The sequence below is a fragment of the Gnatocerus cornutus genome, chromosome 10, assembly GCF_029298725.1.
Source record: "Gnatocerus cornutus isolate USDA-ARS CGAHR chromosome 10, icGnaCorn1.1, whole genome shotgun sequence".
In the NCBI taxonomy this organism is placed as follows: Eukaryota; Metazoa; Arthropoda; class Insecta; order Coleoptera; family Tenebrionidae; genus Gnatocerus; species Gnatocerus cornutus.
This window is the reverse complement of record NC_142242.1, coordinates 209,470-225,673: the sequence shown is the minus strand read 5'-3', so window position 1 is coordinate 225,673 and position 16,204 is coordinate 209,470. Positions and strand designations below refer to the sequence as shown.

Here is a 16,204-nt window from a genome sequence, read left to right as displayed (position 1 = left end):
ATTATACACACATTATGCATTCATTTTTCGGTGTAAATAAATACAATAAACTACTTAACTTGTTAATTTTAACCTCAGAAAAACGAATCAAAACTTTGATTTAAGATTTACGACTTTGTTAATATTTTATTTAATATTATTTATGGACAAAAGACTGTTGACGCATGTCCTAGCTTCTATGCTTCGTTGACAGATTGCTTGACGCGGGAAATTGAATTTTAAAATTTTTAATTTGCATTTTCTCAAAAAATCTCACAGATAGCGAGGAACGGAGACCAGAAATGGATGTAGAAATGTCAAATTATGCCATGTGCAAAGTTTCGTGTCGATCTGAAAACTTTCGTGTTTTTCGCCAAAAAAAGTTCAAAGGGGTTAATCCATGGATTTCGGCGATTTTGACAAAAAATAAAATCTCTTTGAAACCGACTTTTTCCATCAATTTGGACCTCAGGAACAAGAATCCGTCAAAGATTTTTCGATCCGACGCTCCGTTAATTTTTTATTAATTTTTGAAACTTTTATTTGGTTTGCAGTTTTTCGATGAAAATTAAAGCAAGAAAATACTCTTTTTATTAATTTTGTCCTCAGGAGTAAGAATCTGAAGTCTGATTTAACATTCACGACTTGGTTACGATTCTATTAATTATTTAAAAATGGTATTGTGTCTCTATCTTAACGTATGTCTTAACTTGAATATTTTGACAGCACACATTGAGGTTATGTTCATGATTTACTAAACTTATTTTCAGAGTACAACAAGTGATTAACAACGATCCTGCTTGCACAAGAGACTACCAGAATTCTTTACTGTTTACTTTCTCGTTCTTCTGGGCATGGTAGCAAAGAAATTACACAAGTTAAGAAGTTCATTTGAAGCTATTTAGAGTTGGAGTTGATTTGCAACAAATTGATGGGTCTTTTTGAAATTTTTAAACGCAGGTAAGCTGAAAACTGTTTGAATTCCAGCCTTGAAATGTTTCGTGGTATTTCAGGTTCCAACTTCATTACCAGAGTTTATTATTAAGAGACTGAATCGATGGATGATACCCATAGCCTAAGATGTCGAAAAGGCGGTTGTCGTCGCTCAACGCTAAAGGACTCTGCAAGTTATTGCACAGAATTGAAGAAACCACCCATTCAGTGCTCCCAGAGAACAGTGAATTGATCAAGGAGCATAACATCATGAAAAAGGTGCTGCTTTACTGCAATGTGGATGAAAAAGGTTAAATTTAAACATGTTTTAAGTCAAAGTCAAATGTTCTTTTTCCAGTGGTTGAAGATGTCGTTCAGTGACTGGGAAATGTTCAGAGTGTTGCTGATTTCATTGCGGGAGCACGAAGTTTGCAACGTTTTCAAACCTGATGAGTCTACGAGCAAAAAACGAGTGTTTCTCCAGAGAAGGCTCAAAGGAACTCAACCAACGGAAACAAAGTATCATCGAGATGCAGTTGTCAAGAAAGAAAATACTACAAAGGCTCTGAAGGTCATCTGGTGTCTTGTCAGCTATTTTGTGAAGTCAAAGAAACATCAAGGAATGGAAGTTTATAGAGAATTTTTATTGGTTTTTTGAAAACGCGAGATCTGGAATTCTGGATGCATCGCTGCTTGTTTGAGGAAGGATGGAAGGTTTGTTTTCTTTTCTCTCCATTTATGGTTTTTGGCAAACTTGCGCTAGACGTTAACTGTTACCAATAAACATCCCTAGGGGCTGCTACCAACTTTAGACGAGTGCATTTGATGGTCACGTGCAGTAAAATTCGTAATTTTGGAATGCGGTTTGCGGCATCGTTTTTCTCGCGATTTTTTACATAAGAAATCGTTTTTAGATTTTCCAAAAGTCGAAATTACACGTCGTTTTTACATTAAAAATAGTGATTGAAAATCACCCCAAAATGACCACTTCCAAACAGTTTTTGGTCAATGCTTTCTTTATTTCGTAGGTAAACTCAATAAATTTTGACTCATTTTACGCAGAATCTCACGCTGAATCCAAATCTGGAATTTAAATTCAGATCCGACAACAAATAACTGAGTTATGGCCGTTTGAATTTTTGGGTTGTCGCCAGATGGCCAAATTTTTGAAGGTTCCAAACAATTCATGCTCGATATCTCGAAAACTATTTCAGATATTGGAATGCGGTTTGCGGCATCGTTTTTCTCGCGATTTTTTACATAAGAAATCGTTTTTAGATTTTCCAAAAGTCGAAATTTGCAAATTTTTGCAAAAATTCATGACTAAAACTATGGCCAAACTTCTCATATCGATATCTCGCTTATTTTTTAGAGTAAACTCGAGTTATTATACATCAGTGAACGCAGAATTTTACGCAGATTCCAAATCTGGGATTTAAATTCAGATCCGACAACAAATAACCGAGTTATGGCCGATCAAAGTTTCGGATAGTTGATTTTCATTTTTTCTCATTTTTCCCAATTTTCAAAGTTAAATATCTCGGAAACTATTAGAGATATTGAGATGCGGTTTGCGCCATCGTTTTTCTCGGCTCATTTTACGTTAGAAAAAGTGCTTAAAAGCCCAAAATTGGATGGTCGATTTTTCGCGAAAAAAAATTGCGACTCAAACGATGAAAATTTTTATTTTTTTTTATTTTTGGCCATAACTCCTAAACCGTTTGTTTGATCGATCTCAAATTGAGCCAGTAGATAGATTTCGAGCTCCTCTTTCGAATGATATATAATACAAAGGTATTAAACGTCGTTTTTACATTAAAAATAGTGATTGAAAATCACCCCAAAATGACCACTTCCAAACAGTTTTTGGTCAATGCTTTCTTTATTTCTTGGGTAAACTCAATAAATTTTGACTCATTTTACGCAGAATCTCACGCTGAATCCAAATCTGGAATTTAAATTCAGATCCGACAACAAATAACTGAGTTATGGCCGTTTGAATTTTTGGGTTGTCGCCAGATGGCCAAATTTTTGAAGGTTCCAAACAATTCATGCTCGATATCTCGAAAACTATTTCAGATATTGGAATGCGGTTTGCGGCATCGTTTTTCTCGCGATTTTTTACATAAGAAATCGTTTTTAGATTTTCCAAAAGTCGAAATTTGCAAATTTTCGCAAAAATTCATGACTAAAACTATGGCCAAACTTCTCATATCGATATCTCGCTTATTTTTAGAGTAAACTCGAGTTATTATACATCGTTGAACGCAGAACTTTACGCAGATTCCAAATCTGGGATTTAAATTCAGATCCGACAACAAATAACTGAGTTATGGCTGATCAAAATTTCGGATAGTTGATTTTCATTTTTTCTCATTTTTCCCAATTTTCAAAGTTAAATATCTCGGAAACTATTAGAGATATTGAGATGCGGTTTGCGCCATCGTTTTTCTCGGCTCATTTTACGTCAGAAAAAGTGCTTAAAAGTCGAAAATTTGATAGTCGATTTTTCGCGAAAAAAATTGCGACTCAAACGATGAAAATTTTTCAATTTTTTTATTTTTGACCATAACTCGTAAACCGTTTGTTTGATCGATCTCAAATTGGGCCAGTGGATAGATTTTGAGCTCCTCTTTCGACTGATATATAATTCAATGCTATTAAACGTCATTTTCATTTTGAAAACATTGATTGAAAATCACCCCAAAATGACCACTTCCAAACAGTTTTTGGTCAATGCTTTCTTTATTTCGTAGGTAAACTCAATAAATTTTGACTCATTTTACGCAGAATCTCACGCTGAATCCAAATCTGGAATTTAAATTCAGATCCGACAACAAATAACTGAGTTATGGCCGTTTGAATTTTTGGGTTGTCGCCAGATGGTCAAATTTTTGAAGGTTCCAAACAATTCATGCTCGATATCTCGAAAACTATTTCAGATATTGGAATGCGGTTTGCGGCATCGTTTTTCTCGCGATTTTTTTCATAAGAAATCGTTTTTAGATTTTCCAAAAGTCGAAATTTGCAAATTTTCGCAAAAATTCATGACTAAAACTATGGCCAAACTTCTCATATCGATATCTCGCTTATTTTTTAGAGTAAACTCGAGTTATTATACATCAGTGAACGCAGAATTTTACGCAGATTCCAAATCTGGGATTTAAATTCACATCCGACAACAAATAACTGAGTTATGGCCGATCAAAGTTTCGGATAGTTGATTTTCATTTTTTCTCATTTTTCCCAATTTTCAAAGTTAAATATCTCGGAAACTATTAGAGATATTGAGATGCGGTTTGCGCCATCGTTTTTCTCGGCTCATTTTACGTTAGAAAAAGTGCTTAAAAGCCCAAAATTTGATGGTCGATTTTTCGCGAAAAAAAATTGCGACTCAAACGATGAAAATTTTTATTTTTTTTTATTTTTGGCCATAACTCCTAAACCGTTTGTTTGATCGATCTCAAATTGAGCCAGTAGATAGATTTCGAGCTCCTCTTTCGAATGATATATAATACAAAGGTATTAAACGTCGTTTTTACATTAAAAATAGTGATTGAAAATCACCCCAAAATGACCACTTCCAAACAGTTTTTGGTCAATGCTTTCTTTATTTCGTAGGTAAACTCAATAAATTTTGACTCATTTTACGCAGAATCTCACGCTGAATCCAAATCTGGAATTTAAATTCAGATCCGACAACAAATAACTGAGTTATGGCCGTTTGAATTTTTGGGTTGTCGCCAGATGGCCAAATTTTTGAAGGTTCCAAACAATTCATGCTCGATATCTCGAAAACTATTTCAGATATTGGAATGCGGTTTGCGGCATCGTTTTTCTCGCGATTTTTTACATAAGAAATCGTTTTTAGATTTTCCAAAAGTCGAAATTTGCAAATTTTCGCAAAAATTCATGACTAAAACTATGGCCAAACTTCTCATATCGATATCTCGCTTATTTTTTAGAGTAAACTCGAGTTATTATACATCAGTGAACGCAGAATTTTACGCAGATTCCAAATCTGGGATTTAAATTCAGATCCGACAACAAATAACCGAGTTATGGCCGATCAAAGTTTCGGATAGTTGATTTTCATTTTTTCTCATTTTTCCCAATTTTCAAAGTTAAATATCTCGGAAACTATTAGAGATATTGAGATGCGGTTTGCGCCATCGTTTTTCTCGGCTCATTTTACGTTAGAAAAAGTGCTTAAAAGCCCAAAATTCGATAGTCGATTTTTCGCGAAAAAAAATTGCGACTCAAACGCAAGAGTTTATTATTAAAGAGACTGAATCGATGGATGATACCCATAGCCTAAGATGTCGAAAAGGCGGTTGTCGTCGCTCAACGCTGAAGGACTCTGCAAGTTATTGCACAGAATTGAAGAAACCACCCATTCAGTGCTCCCAGAGTACAGTGAATTGATCCATCACGAAAAAGGTGCTGCTTTACTGCAATATGGATGAAAAAGGTTAAATTCAAAGTCAAATGTTCTTTTTCCAGTGGTTGAAGATGTCGTTCAGTGACTGGGAGATGTTTCAAGTGTTGCCTTATTGCATTGCGGGAGCACGAAGTTTGCAATGTTGAGTCTACGAGCAGAAAACGAGTATTCTCCTCTAGAGAAGAGCCAAAGGAACTCAACCAACGGAAACAGAGCATCATCGAGATGCAGTTGTCAAGAAAGAAAATATGTACTACAAAGGCTCTGAAGGTCATCTGGTGTCTTGTGAGCTATTTTGTGAAGTCAAGGAAACATCATTTATTGGTTTCTTGAAAACGCGAGATCTGTTTGTTCAGGAAGGATGGAAGGTTTGTTTGTTTTCTTTTCTCTCCATTCATGGTCTCACCTTAATCTCTTAGTTGCAGCTTAACACAACTTTGTTGTCTTTCCTGTTGGTCAAGAAGCAGGCGCAATTAAAAGCTTTGCCGTGAAGAAACAGCAATTGACTGCACAGAGTAAGAAGAGTTTTTCAGGTGAGATAAACAAACATGTTCTTGATGAAACTTTTTTACACTTCTTGCAGGAAGGAAGATGGTGGAAGGCGTGATATTACATCAACACTCAACTCAGGCATAGGAATGATGCCGAAGAGAGGATGCGAAATCTCGAGGTTTTAGAGGCTAAACAACTCCGGACTGACCGGACTATCCAGATACTTTGGGTGACAGTGCGGCGCGCGCGCGCGCGCGCTGTCGACTGAAGAGTCTGTTGATTTCGCTCAAGGATGGAATCGAAAGCGATCATTTCTGTGTCGAAGCTCTTCGAAATCGGGGAAGACTCAAAACCAAACACAAGTTTAGGTTTGTGGTTTTTCTTAAACTAATTTTGTTGATTTAGGAGAAAACGTTGCCAGAATTCGCCGACGAAATAAGAAAGTTGAAGGCGATGATCGTCAAACACGAAAACAGAATTCGAGCGTTGTTGTCTTATCATTTCTAAACAAGTGCTCAAATCGTTTGCAATTTTCGCTTCTACTTAATTATTATGTCATTTTTTATCACCCCAAAGTGGCTCTTTAATATATATTATCTACGATTGTTAAATGTCTAGTTATAGAAGATTATAATATTTTTATGAAACAAATTTTCGCGAAAATTCATGATTAAAAAAACAATGCCAAACTTCTCATATCGATATCTCGCTTGTTTTTTGGTGTAAACTTGCGTTATTATACATCATTTTACCCATCGGCCACGGTGGATTATTCCCACGGACATTTACCCATTGTTAATCCCATCCTGATCTGAAGGCTTTGGATCACATCCCTTTGGTCCGTCCAGAGGTCGATTCTCCACCCACATCTAGCCCTTAAGATCTTGTACTTGAAGTTGGTATGGTTCCTAGCCTTTTTCTTTTTGGCGAAGTCAGAAACGCAGCTGCTGGTGGTGCTGATGCTAGTGACAAGTTGTCACGTTCCAAATGTTGCAGGTGAAGCGAGAGTTCCACGACTTCCGATGCACGTGACGTTGACTCCGCGGAAGCTTAGCCCTTCTTCGTTTTCACCGGCCTCATCTTCAGTCTCTCTGCCTCTTCGTGGTCCTCACCGCCCAAACACGGTACAAGAAATTCACGGCTTTCATCCAAGTCGTCTTCTCGGTTCTAATCCTCCTGAAATCAACCCAGAAAACTGAAAAACGATATTAAAATCCGCTCGGTTTCGAACAGTTTTCGCACCATCTTCGATCACGCAAGCAGTCCGCGAAGAGTGCAGCTCGTTTTACAGCGCGATCAAATCGACAAGAGGTACAACTTGTACACGTTCGAAATCACCACGAAAGTGCAAGCGGGGATTTTAAGGGGGGACACTTTTCAACAACGAGGTGGGGGGTTCAAGGTACAAGTCGGGTTAGACGAAATCGGCTGTCTCGCTTGTAGTAACAACAATTTAACGACGGTCAAAAGACCGAAAGAAGCGAGATTTAATGTAAGGAGTGTAGTCGAGGCGGTTTTCAACGTCTTTCTAAGTCCTGTTGTAGTTTTTAAGTAGAAACTTTGTACTCATTAATTTATTCATGTTAATGTTCGTGTTATTAATAAATTTCTTTAAATTTGCCGGTTCTTATTTGGGCTGTGTGTGATTGGTTGAAAACTAAACAGGTTTCTTCGCGACTGATATTTGAAATTTAATCGAAACCTTCTTAAAACATTTTTTTTTATTAATTTAGACTTCAGGAACAAGATTCTGTACTCTAAAGTCGGATTCAAAACGTAATTATAAGTTTACTTAAAATTTGCAATGTAGATAGGCAACCAATTATACACACATTATGCATTCATTTTTCGGTGTAAATAAATACAATAAACTACTTAACTTGTTAATTTTAACCTCAGAAAAACGAATCAAAACTTTGATTTAAGATTTACGACTTTGTTAATATTTTATTTAATATTATTTATGGACAAAAGACTGTTGACGCATGTCCTAGCTTCTATGCTTCGTTGACAGATTGCTTGACGCGGGAAATTGAATTTTAAAATTTTTAATTTGCATTTTCTCAAAAAATCTCACAGATAGCGAGGAACGGAGACCAGAAATGGATGTAGAAATGTCAAATTATGCCATGTGCAAAGTTTCGTGTCGATCTGAAAACTTTCGTGTTTTTCGCCAAAAAAAGTTCAAAGGGGTTAATCCATGGATTTTGGCGATTTTGACAAAAAATAAAATCTCTTTGAAACCGACTTTTTCCATCAATTTGGACCTCAGGAACAAGAATCCGTCAAAGATTTTTCGATCCGACGCTTCGTTAATTTTTTATTAATTTTTGAAACTTTTATTTGACTTGCATTTTTTCGATGAAAATTAAAGCAAGAAAATACTCTTTTTATTAATTTGGTCCTCAGGAGTAAGAATCTGAAGTCTGATTTAACATTCACGACTTGATTACGATTCTATTAATTATTTAAAATTATAGTGTCTAAACATAGGACAGGTATCTTAACGTATGTCCGAACTTGATTATTTTGACAGCACACAAACAGGTTATGTTCATGAATTTTAAAGTTAAATATCTCGGAAACTATTAGAGATATTGAGATGCGGTTTGCGCTATCGTTTTTCTCGGCTCATTTTACGTTAGAAAAAGTGCTTAAAAGCCCAAAATTCGATAGTCGATTTTTCGCGAAAAAAAATTGCGACTCAAACGAAAAAAATTTTTCAATTTTTTTATTTTTGACCATAACTCGTAAACCGTTTGTTCGATCGATCTCAAATTGGGCCAGTGGATAGATTTTGAGCTCCTCTTTCGACTGATATATAATTCAATGCTATTGAACGTCATTTTCATTTTGAAAACATTGATTGAAAATCACCCCAAAATGACCACTTCCAAACAGTTTTTGGTCAATGCTTTCTTTATTTCTTAGGTAAACTCAATAAATTTTGACTCATTTTACGCAGAATCTCACGCTGAATCCAAATCTGGAATTTAAATTCAGATCCGACAACAAATAACTGAGTTATGGCCGTTTGAATTTTTGGGTTGTCGCCAGATGGCCAAATTTTTGAAGGTTCCAAACAATTCATGCTCGATATCTCGAAAACTATTTCAGATATTGGAATGCGGTTTGCGGCATCGTTTTTCTCGCGATTTTTTACATAAGAAATCGTTTTTAGATTTTCCAAAAGTCGAAATTTGCAAATTTTCGCAAAAATTCATGACTAAATCTATGGCCAAACTTCTCATATCGATATCTCGCTTATTTTTTAGAGTAAACTCGAGTTATTATACATCAGTGAACGCAGAATTTTACGCAGATTCCAAATCTGGGATTTAAATTCAGATTCGACAACAAATAACTGAGTTATGGCCGATCAAAGTTTCGGATAGTTGATTTTCATTTTTTCGCATTTTTCCCAATTTTCAAAGTTAAATATCTCGGAAACTATTAGAGATATTGAGATGCGGTTTGCGCCATCGTTTTTCTCGGCTCATTTTACGTTAGAAAAAGTGCTTAAAAGCCCAAAATTCGATAGTCGATTTTTCGCGAAAAAAAATTGCGACTCAAACGATGAAAATTTTTATTTTTTTTTATTTTTGGCCATAACTCCTAAACCGTTTGTTTGATCGATCTCAAATTGGGCCAGTAGATAGATTTTGAGCTCCTCTTTCGACTGATATATAATTCAATGCTATTAAACGTCATTTTCATTTTGAAAACATTGATTGAAAATCACCCCAAAATGACCACTTCCAAACAGTTTTTGGTCAATGCTTTCTTTATTTCTTAGGTAAACTCAATAAATTTCGACTCATTTTACGCAGAATCTCACGCTGAATCCAAATCTGGAATTTAAATTCAGATCCGACAACAATTAACTGAGTTATGGCCGTTTGAATTTTTGGGTTGTCGCCAGATGGCCAAATTTTTGAAGGTTCCAAACAATTCATGCTCGATATCTCGAAAACTATTTCAGATATTGGAATGCGGTTTGCGGCATCGTTTTTCTCGCGATTTTTTACATAAGAAATCGTTTTTAGATTTTCCAAAAGTCGAAATTTGCAAATTTTCGCAAAAATTCATGACTAAAACTATGGCCAAACTTCTCATATCGATATCTCGCTTATTTTTTAGAGTAAACTCGAGTTATTATACATCAGTGAACGCAGAATTTTACGCAGATTCCAAATCTGGGATTTAAATTCAGATCCGACAACAAATAACTGAGTTATGGCCGATCAAAGTTTCGGATAGTTGATTTTCATTTTTTCTCATTTTTCCCAATTTTCAAAGTTAAATATCTCGGAAACTATTAGAGATATTGAGATGCGGTTTGCGCCATCGTTTTTCTCGGCTCATTTTACGTTAGAAAAAGTGCTTAAAAGTCGAAAATTCGATAGTCGATTTTTCGCGAAAAAAAATTGCGACTCAAACGATGAAAATTTTTATTTTTTTTTATTTTTGACCATAACTCGTAAACCGTTTGTTTGGTCGATCTCAAATTGGGCCAGTGGATAGATTTTGAGCTCCTCTTTCGAATGATATATAATACAAAGGTATTAAACGTCGTTTTTACATTAAAAATAGTGATTGAAAATCACCCCAAAATGACCACTTCCAAACAGTTTTTGGTCAATGCTTTCTTTATTTCGTAGGTAAACTCAATAAATTTTGACTCATTTTACGCAGAATCTCACGCTGAATCCAAATCTGGAATTTAAATTCAGATCCGACAACAAATAACTGAGTTATGGCCGTTTGAATTTTTGGGTTGTCGCCAGATGGCCAAATTTTTGAAGGTTCCAAACAATTCATGCTCGATATCTCGAAAACTATTTCAGATATTGGAATGCGGCTTGCGGCATCGTTTTTCTCGCGATTTTTTACATAAGAAATCGTTTTTAGATTTTCCAAAAGTCGAAATTTGCAAATTTTCGCAAAAATTCATGACTAAAACTATGGCCAAACTTCTCATATCGATATCTCGCTTATTTTTTAGAGTAAACTCGAGTTATTATACATCAGTGAACGCAGAATTTTACGCAAATTCCAAATCTGGGATTTAAATTCAGATCCGACAACAAATAACTGAGTTATGGCCGATCAAAGTTTCGGATAGTTGATTTTCATTTTTTCTCATTTTTCCCAATTTTCAAAGTTAAATATCTCGGAAACTATTAGAGATATTGAGATGCGGTTTGCGCCATCGTTTTTCTCGGCTCATTTTACGTTAGAAAAAGTGCTTAAAAGCCCAAAATTCGATAGTCGATTTTTCGCGAAAAAAAATTGCGACTCAAACGATGAAAATTTTTATTTTTTTTTATTTTTGGCCATAACTCCTAAACCGTTTGTTTGATCGATCTCAAATTGGGCCAGTAGATAGATTTTGAGCTCCTCTTTCGACTGATATATAATTCAATGCTATTAAACGTCATTTTCATTTTGAAAACATTGATTGAAAATCACCCCAAAATGACCACTTCCAAACAGTTTTTGGTCAATGCTTTCTTTATTTCTTAGGTAAACTCAATAAATTTCGACTCATTTTACGCAGAATCTCACGCTGAATCCAAATCTGGAATTTAAATTCAGATCCGACAACAATTAACTGAGTTATGGCCGTTTGAATTTTTGGGTTGTCGCCAGATGGCCAAATTTTTGAAGGTTCCAAACAATTCATGCTCGATATCTCGAAAACTATTTCAGATATTGGAATGCGGTTTGCGGCATCGTTTTTCTCGCGATTTTTTACATAAGAAATCGTTTTTAGATTTTCCAAAAGTCGAAATTTGCAAATTTTCGCAAAAATTCATGACTAAAACTATGGCCAAACTTCTCATATCGATATCTCGCTTATTTTTTAAAGTAAACTCGAGTTATTATACATCAGTGAACGCAGAATTTTACGCAGATTCCAAATCTGGGATTTAAATTCAGATCCGACAACAAATAACCGAGTTATGGCCGATCAAAGTTTCGGATAGTTGATTTTCATTTTTTCTCATTTTTCCCAATTTTCAAAGTTAAATATCTCGGAAACTATTAGAGATATTGAGATGCGGTTTGCGCCATCGTTTTTCTCGGCTCATTTTACGTTAGAAAAAGTGCTTAAAAGCCCAAAATTCGATAGTCGATTTTTCGCGAAAAAAAATTGCGACTCAAACGATGAAAATTTTTATTTTTTTTTATTTTTGGGCATAACTCCTAAACCGTTTGTTTGATCGATCTCAAATTGGGCCAGTAGATAGATTTTGAGCTCCTCTTTCGACTGATATATAATTCAATGCTATTAAACGTCATTTTCATTTTGAAAACATTGATTGAAAATCACCCCAAAATGACCACTTCCAAACAGTTTTTGGTCAATGCTTTCTTTATTTCTTAGGTAAACTCAATAAATTTTGACTCATTTTACGCAGAATCTCACGCTGAATCCAAATCTGGAATTTAAATTCAGATCCGACAACAATTAACTGAGTTATGGCCGTTTGAATTTTTGGGTTGTCGCCAGATGGCCAAATTTTTGAAGGTTCCAAACAATTCATGCTCGATATCTCGAAAACTATTTCAGATATTGGAATGCGGTTTGCGGCATCGTTTTTCTCGCGATTTTTTACATAAGAAATCGTTTTTAGATTTTCCAAAAGTCGAAATTTGCAAATTTTCGCAAAAATTCATGACTAAAACTATGGCCAAACTTCTCATATCGATATCTCGCTTATTTTTTAGAGTAAACTCGAGTTATTATACATCAGTGAACGCAGAATTTTACGCAGATTCCAAATCTGGGATTTAAATTCAGATCCGACAACAAATAACTGAGTTATGGCCGATCAAAGTTTCGGATAGTTGATTTTCATTTTTTCTCATTTTTCCCAATTTTCAAAGTTAAATATCTCGGAAACTATTAGAGATATTGAGATGCGGTTTGCGCCATCGTTTTTCTCGGCTCATTTTACGTCAGAAAAAGTGCTTAAAAGTCGAAAATTTGATAGTCGATTTTTCGCGAAAAAAAATTGCGACTCAAACGATGAAAATTTTTCAATTTTTTTATTTTTGACCATAACTCGTAAACCGTTTGTTTGATCGATCTCAAATTGGGCCAGTGGATAGATTTTGAGCTCCTCTTTCGACTGATATATAATTCAATGCTATTAAACGTCATTTTCATTTTGAAAACATTGATTGAAAATCACCCCAAAATGACCACTTCCAAACAGTTTTTGGTCAATGCTTTCTTTATTTCGTAGGTAAACTCAATAAATTTAGACTCATTTTACGCAGAATCTCACGCTGAATCCAAATCTGGAATTTAAATTCAGATCCGACAACAAATAACTGAGTTATGGCCGTTTGAATTTTTGGGTTGTCGCCAGATGGCCAAATTTTTGAAGGTTCCAAACAATTCATGCTCGATATCTCGAAAACTATTTCAGATATTGGAATGCGGTTTGCGGCATCGTTTTTCTCGCGATTTTTTACATAAGAAATCGTTTTTAGATTTTCCAAAAGTCGAAATTTGCAAATTTTCGCAAAAATTCATGACTAAAACTATGGCCAAACTTCTCATATCGATATCTCGCTTATTTTTTAGAGTAAACTTGAGTTATTATACATCAGTGAACGCAGAATTTTACGCAGATTGCAAATTTGGGATTTAATTTTAGTGTCTTTATGATGTCATGGCTTTTGTAGTATCAGAGGAAGATGAACACCTAAAACTATTTGGTTTGTTTTAGTCGGAAAAAGAAATGAGCACTGAAATGTCCGACAAGCTGGCTGCGGTTACATCAGCATATAAAAACAACAATGATCTACAAGAATTGAAGAAGTCGTTAAATGAGATATTTTTGAGGAAGCGCCACTTGCGAAGGACTAACCTTGGCTCTTGGCTCTTGGATCAGTTGGAATTAGAGCAATAATCAATTACCATTAATTAAGAATGGATAGTTTCGTCCATTTCAGATTGTTTCCCTCGTCTTTTTTAGGTAAGCCAACAAACATGTTCCTAATGAAACTTTTTCACACTTTTTGCAAGAAGGAGGGAGAGTGTCGAGTTTGTGTTTTTTTATTTTATTAATACTCCTTTAGTTTAATTTGAGGGTATTGTTTTTTATCATTCTACCTTATTCCTGCAAATGGTTTTGATTCAAAAATTGTAAGTTTTAAAAACAAAAGTTTAGCCCTCTGGTGAGAGGAGGCGTGAACTATCAACTTCGGCGTTATTCCGCTAGGTGGCTTTTATGGAAAAACTTCTCTCAATTTTCGGTGTAAAAAAATACAATAAACCTCTTAACTTGTTAATTTTAACCTCAGAAAAACGAATCTGAACTTTGATTTAAGATTTACGACTTTGTTAATATTTTATTTAATATTATTTATGGACTAAAGACTGTTGACGCATGTCCTAGCTTCTATGCTTCGTTGACAGATTGCTTGACGCGGGAAATTGAATTTTAAAATTTTTAATTTGCATTTTCTCAAAAAATCTTGCAGATAGCGAGGAACGGAGACCAAAAATGGATGTGGAAATGTCAAATTATGCCATGTGCATAGTTTCGTGTCGATCTGCGAACTTTCGCGTTTTTCGCCAAAAAAAGTTCAAAGACTAAACATCATGGATTTTTGGCGATTTCGACAAAAAATAAAATCTCTTTGAAACCGACTTTTTCCATCAATTTGGACCTCAGGAACAAGAATCCGTCAAAGATTTTTCGATCAGACGCTCCGTTAATGTTTTATTAATTTTTCAAACTTTTATTTGGTTTGCAGTTTTTCGATGAAAATTAAAGCAAGAAAATACTCTTTTTATTAATTTTGTCTTCAGGAGTAAGAATCTAAAGTCTGATTTAACATTCACGACTTGGTTACGATTCTATTAATTATTAAAAATTATTGTGTCTCTATCTTAACGTATGTCTTAACTTGACTATTTTGACAGCACACATTGAGGTTATGTTCATGATTTAACAAGAAACTACCAGAATTCTTTACTGTTTACTTTCTCGTTCTTCTGGGCATGGTAGCAAAGAAATTACACAAGTTAAGAAGTTCATTTGAAGCTATTTAGAGTTGGAGTTGATTTGCAACAAATTGATGGGTCTTTATTGAAATTTTTAAACGCAGGTAAGCTGAAAACTGTTTGAATTCCAGCCTTGAAATGTTTCGTGGTATTTCCAGGTTCCAACTTCATTACCAGAGTTTATTATTAAAGAGACTGAATCGATGGATGATTCCCATAGCCTAAGATGTCGAAAAGGCGGTTGTCGTCGCTCAACGCTGAAGGACTCTGCAAGTTATTGCACAGAATTGAAGAAACCACCCGTTCAGTGCTCCCAGAGTACAGTGAATTGATCCATCACGAAAAAGGTGCTGCTTTACTGCAATATGGATGAAAAAGGTTAAATTCAAAGTCAAATGTTCTTTTTCCAGTGGTTGAAGATGTCGTTCAGTGACTGGGAGATGTTTCAAGTGTTGCCTTATTGCATTGCGGGAGCACGAAGTTTGCAATGTTGAGTCTATGAGCAGAAAACGAGTATTCTCCTCTAGAGAAGAGCCAAAGGAACTCAACCAACGGAAACAGAGCATCATCGAGATGCAGTTGTCAAGAAAGAAAATATGTACTACAAAGGCTCTGAAGGTCATCTGGTGTCTTGTGAGCTATTTTGTGAAGTCAAGGAAACATCATTTATTGGTTTCTTGAAAACGCGAGATCTGTTTGTTCAGGAAGGATGGAAGGTTTGTTTGTTTTCTTTTCTCTCCATTCATGGTCTCACCTTAATCTCTTAGTTGCAGCTTAACACAACTTTGTTGTCTTTCCTGTTGGTCAAGAAGCAGGCGCAATTAAAAGCTTTGCCGTGAAGAAACAGCAATTGACTGCACAGAGTAAGAAGAGTTTTTCAGGTGAGATAAACAAACATGTTCTTGATGAAACTTTTTTACACTTCTTGCAGGAAGGAAGATGGTGGAAGGCGTGATATTACATCAACACTCAACTCAGGCATAGGAATGATGCCGAAGAGAGGATGCGAAATCTCGAGGTTTTAGAGGCTAAACAACTCCGGACTGACCGGACTATCCAGATACTTTGGGTGACAGTGCGGCGCGCGCGCGCGCGCGCTGTCGACTGAAGAGTCTGTTGATTTCGCTCAAGGATGGAATCGAAAGCGATCATTTCTGTGTCGAAGCTCTTCGAAATCGGGGAAGACTCAAAACCAAACACAAGTTTAGGTTTGTGGTTTTTCTTAAACTAATTTTGTTGATTTAGGAGAAAACGTTGCCAGAATTCGCCGACGAAATAAGAAAGTTGAAGGCGATGATCGTCAAACACGAAAACAGAATTCGAGCGTTGTT

At 35.4% G+C, this 16,204-nt stretch overlaps 1 protein-coding gene and 1 long non-coding RNA gene across 3 annotated transcripts; both read left to right on the top strand.

Annotated features, from left to right (window-relative positions):
* The first annotated feature begins 1,110 nt into the window (after positions 1 to 1,110).
* On the top strand, positions 1,111 to 1,620 carry LOC148166880 (uncharacterized). Its single transcript, XM_088048111.1, has 2 exons — positions 1,111 to 1,222; positions 1,271 to 1,620. Exons 1-2 carry the CDS (start codon positions 1,208 to 1,210, stop codon positions 1,568 to 1,570), a joined length of 315 nt encoding a protein of 104 aa, XP_087904237.1. The 5' UTR covers positions 1,111 to 1,207; the 3' UTR covers positions 1,571 to 1,620.
* A 12,548-nt stretch (positions 1,621 to 14,168) lies between these two features.
* LOC148166879 (uncharacterized) lies at positions 14,169 to 15,586 on the top strand. Of its 2 annotated transcripts, XR_015770879.1 has the most exons (3): positions 14,169 to 14,977; positions 15,032 to 15,220; positions 15,284 to 15,586. It is a non-coding gene; the product is annotated as an uncharacterized LOC148166879 (long non-coding RNA). The 2 variants fall into 2 exon arrangements; XR_015770878.1 differs by having other exon boundaries at positions 15,032 to 15,586.
* The last annotated feature ends 618 nt before the right edge of the window (positions 15,587 to 16,204 follow it).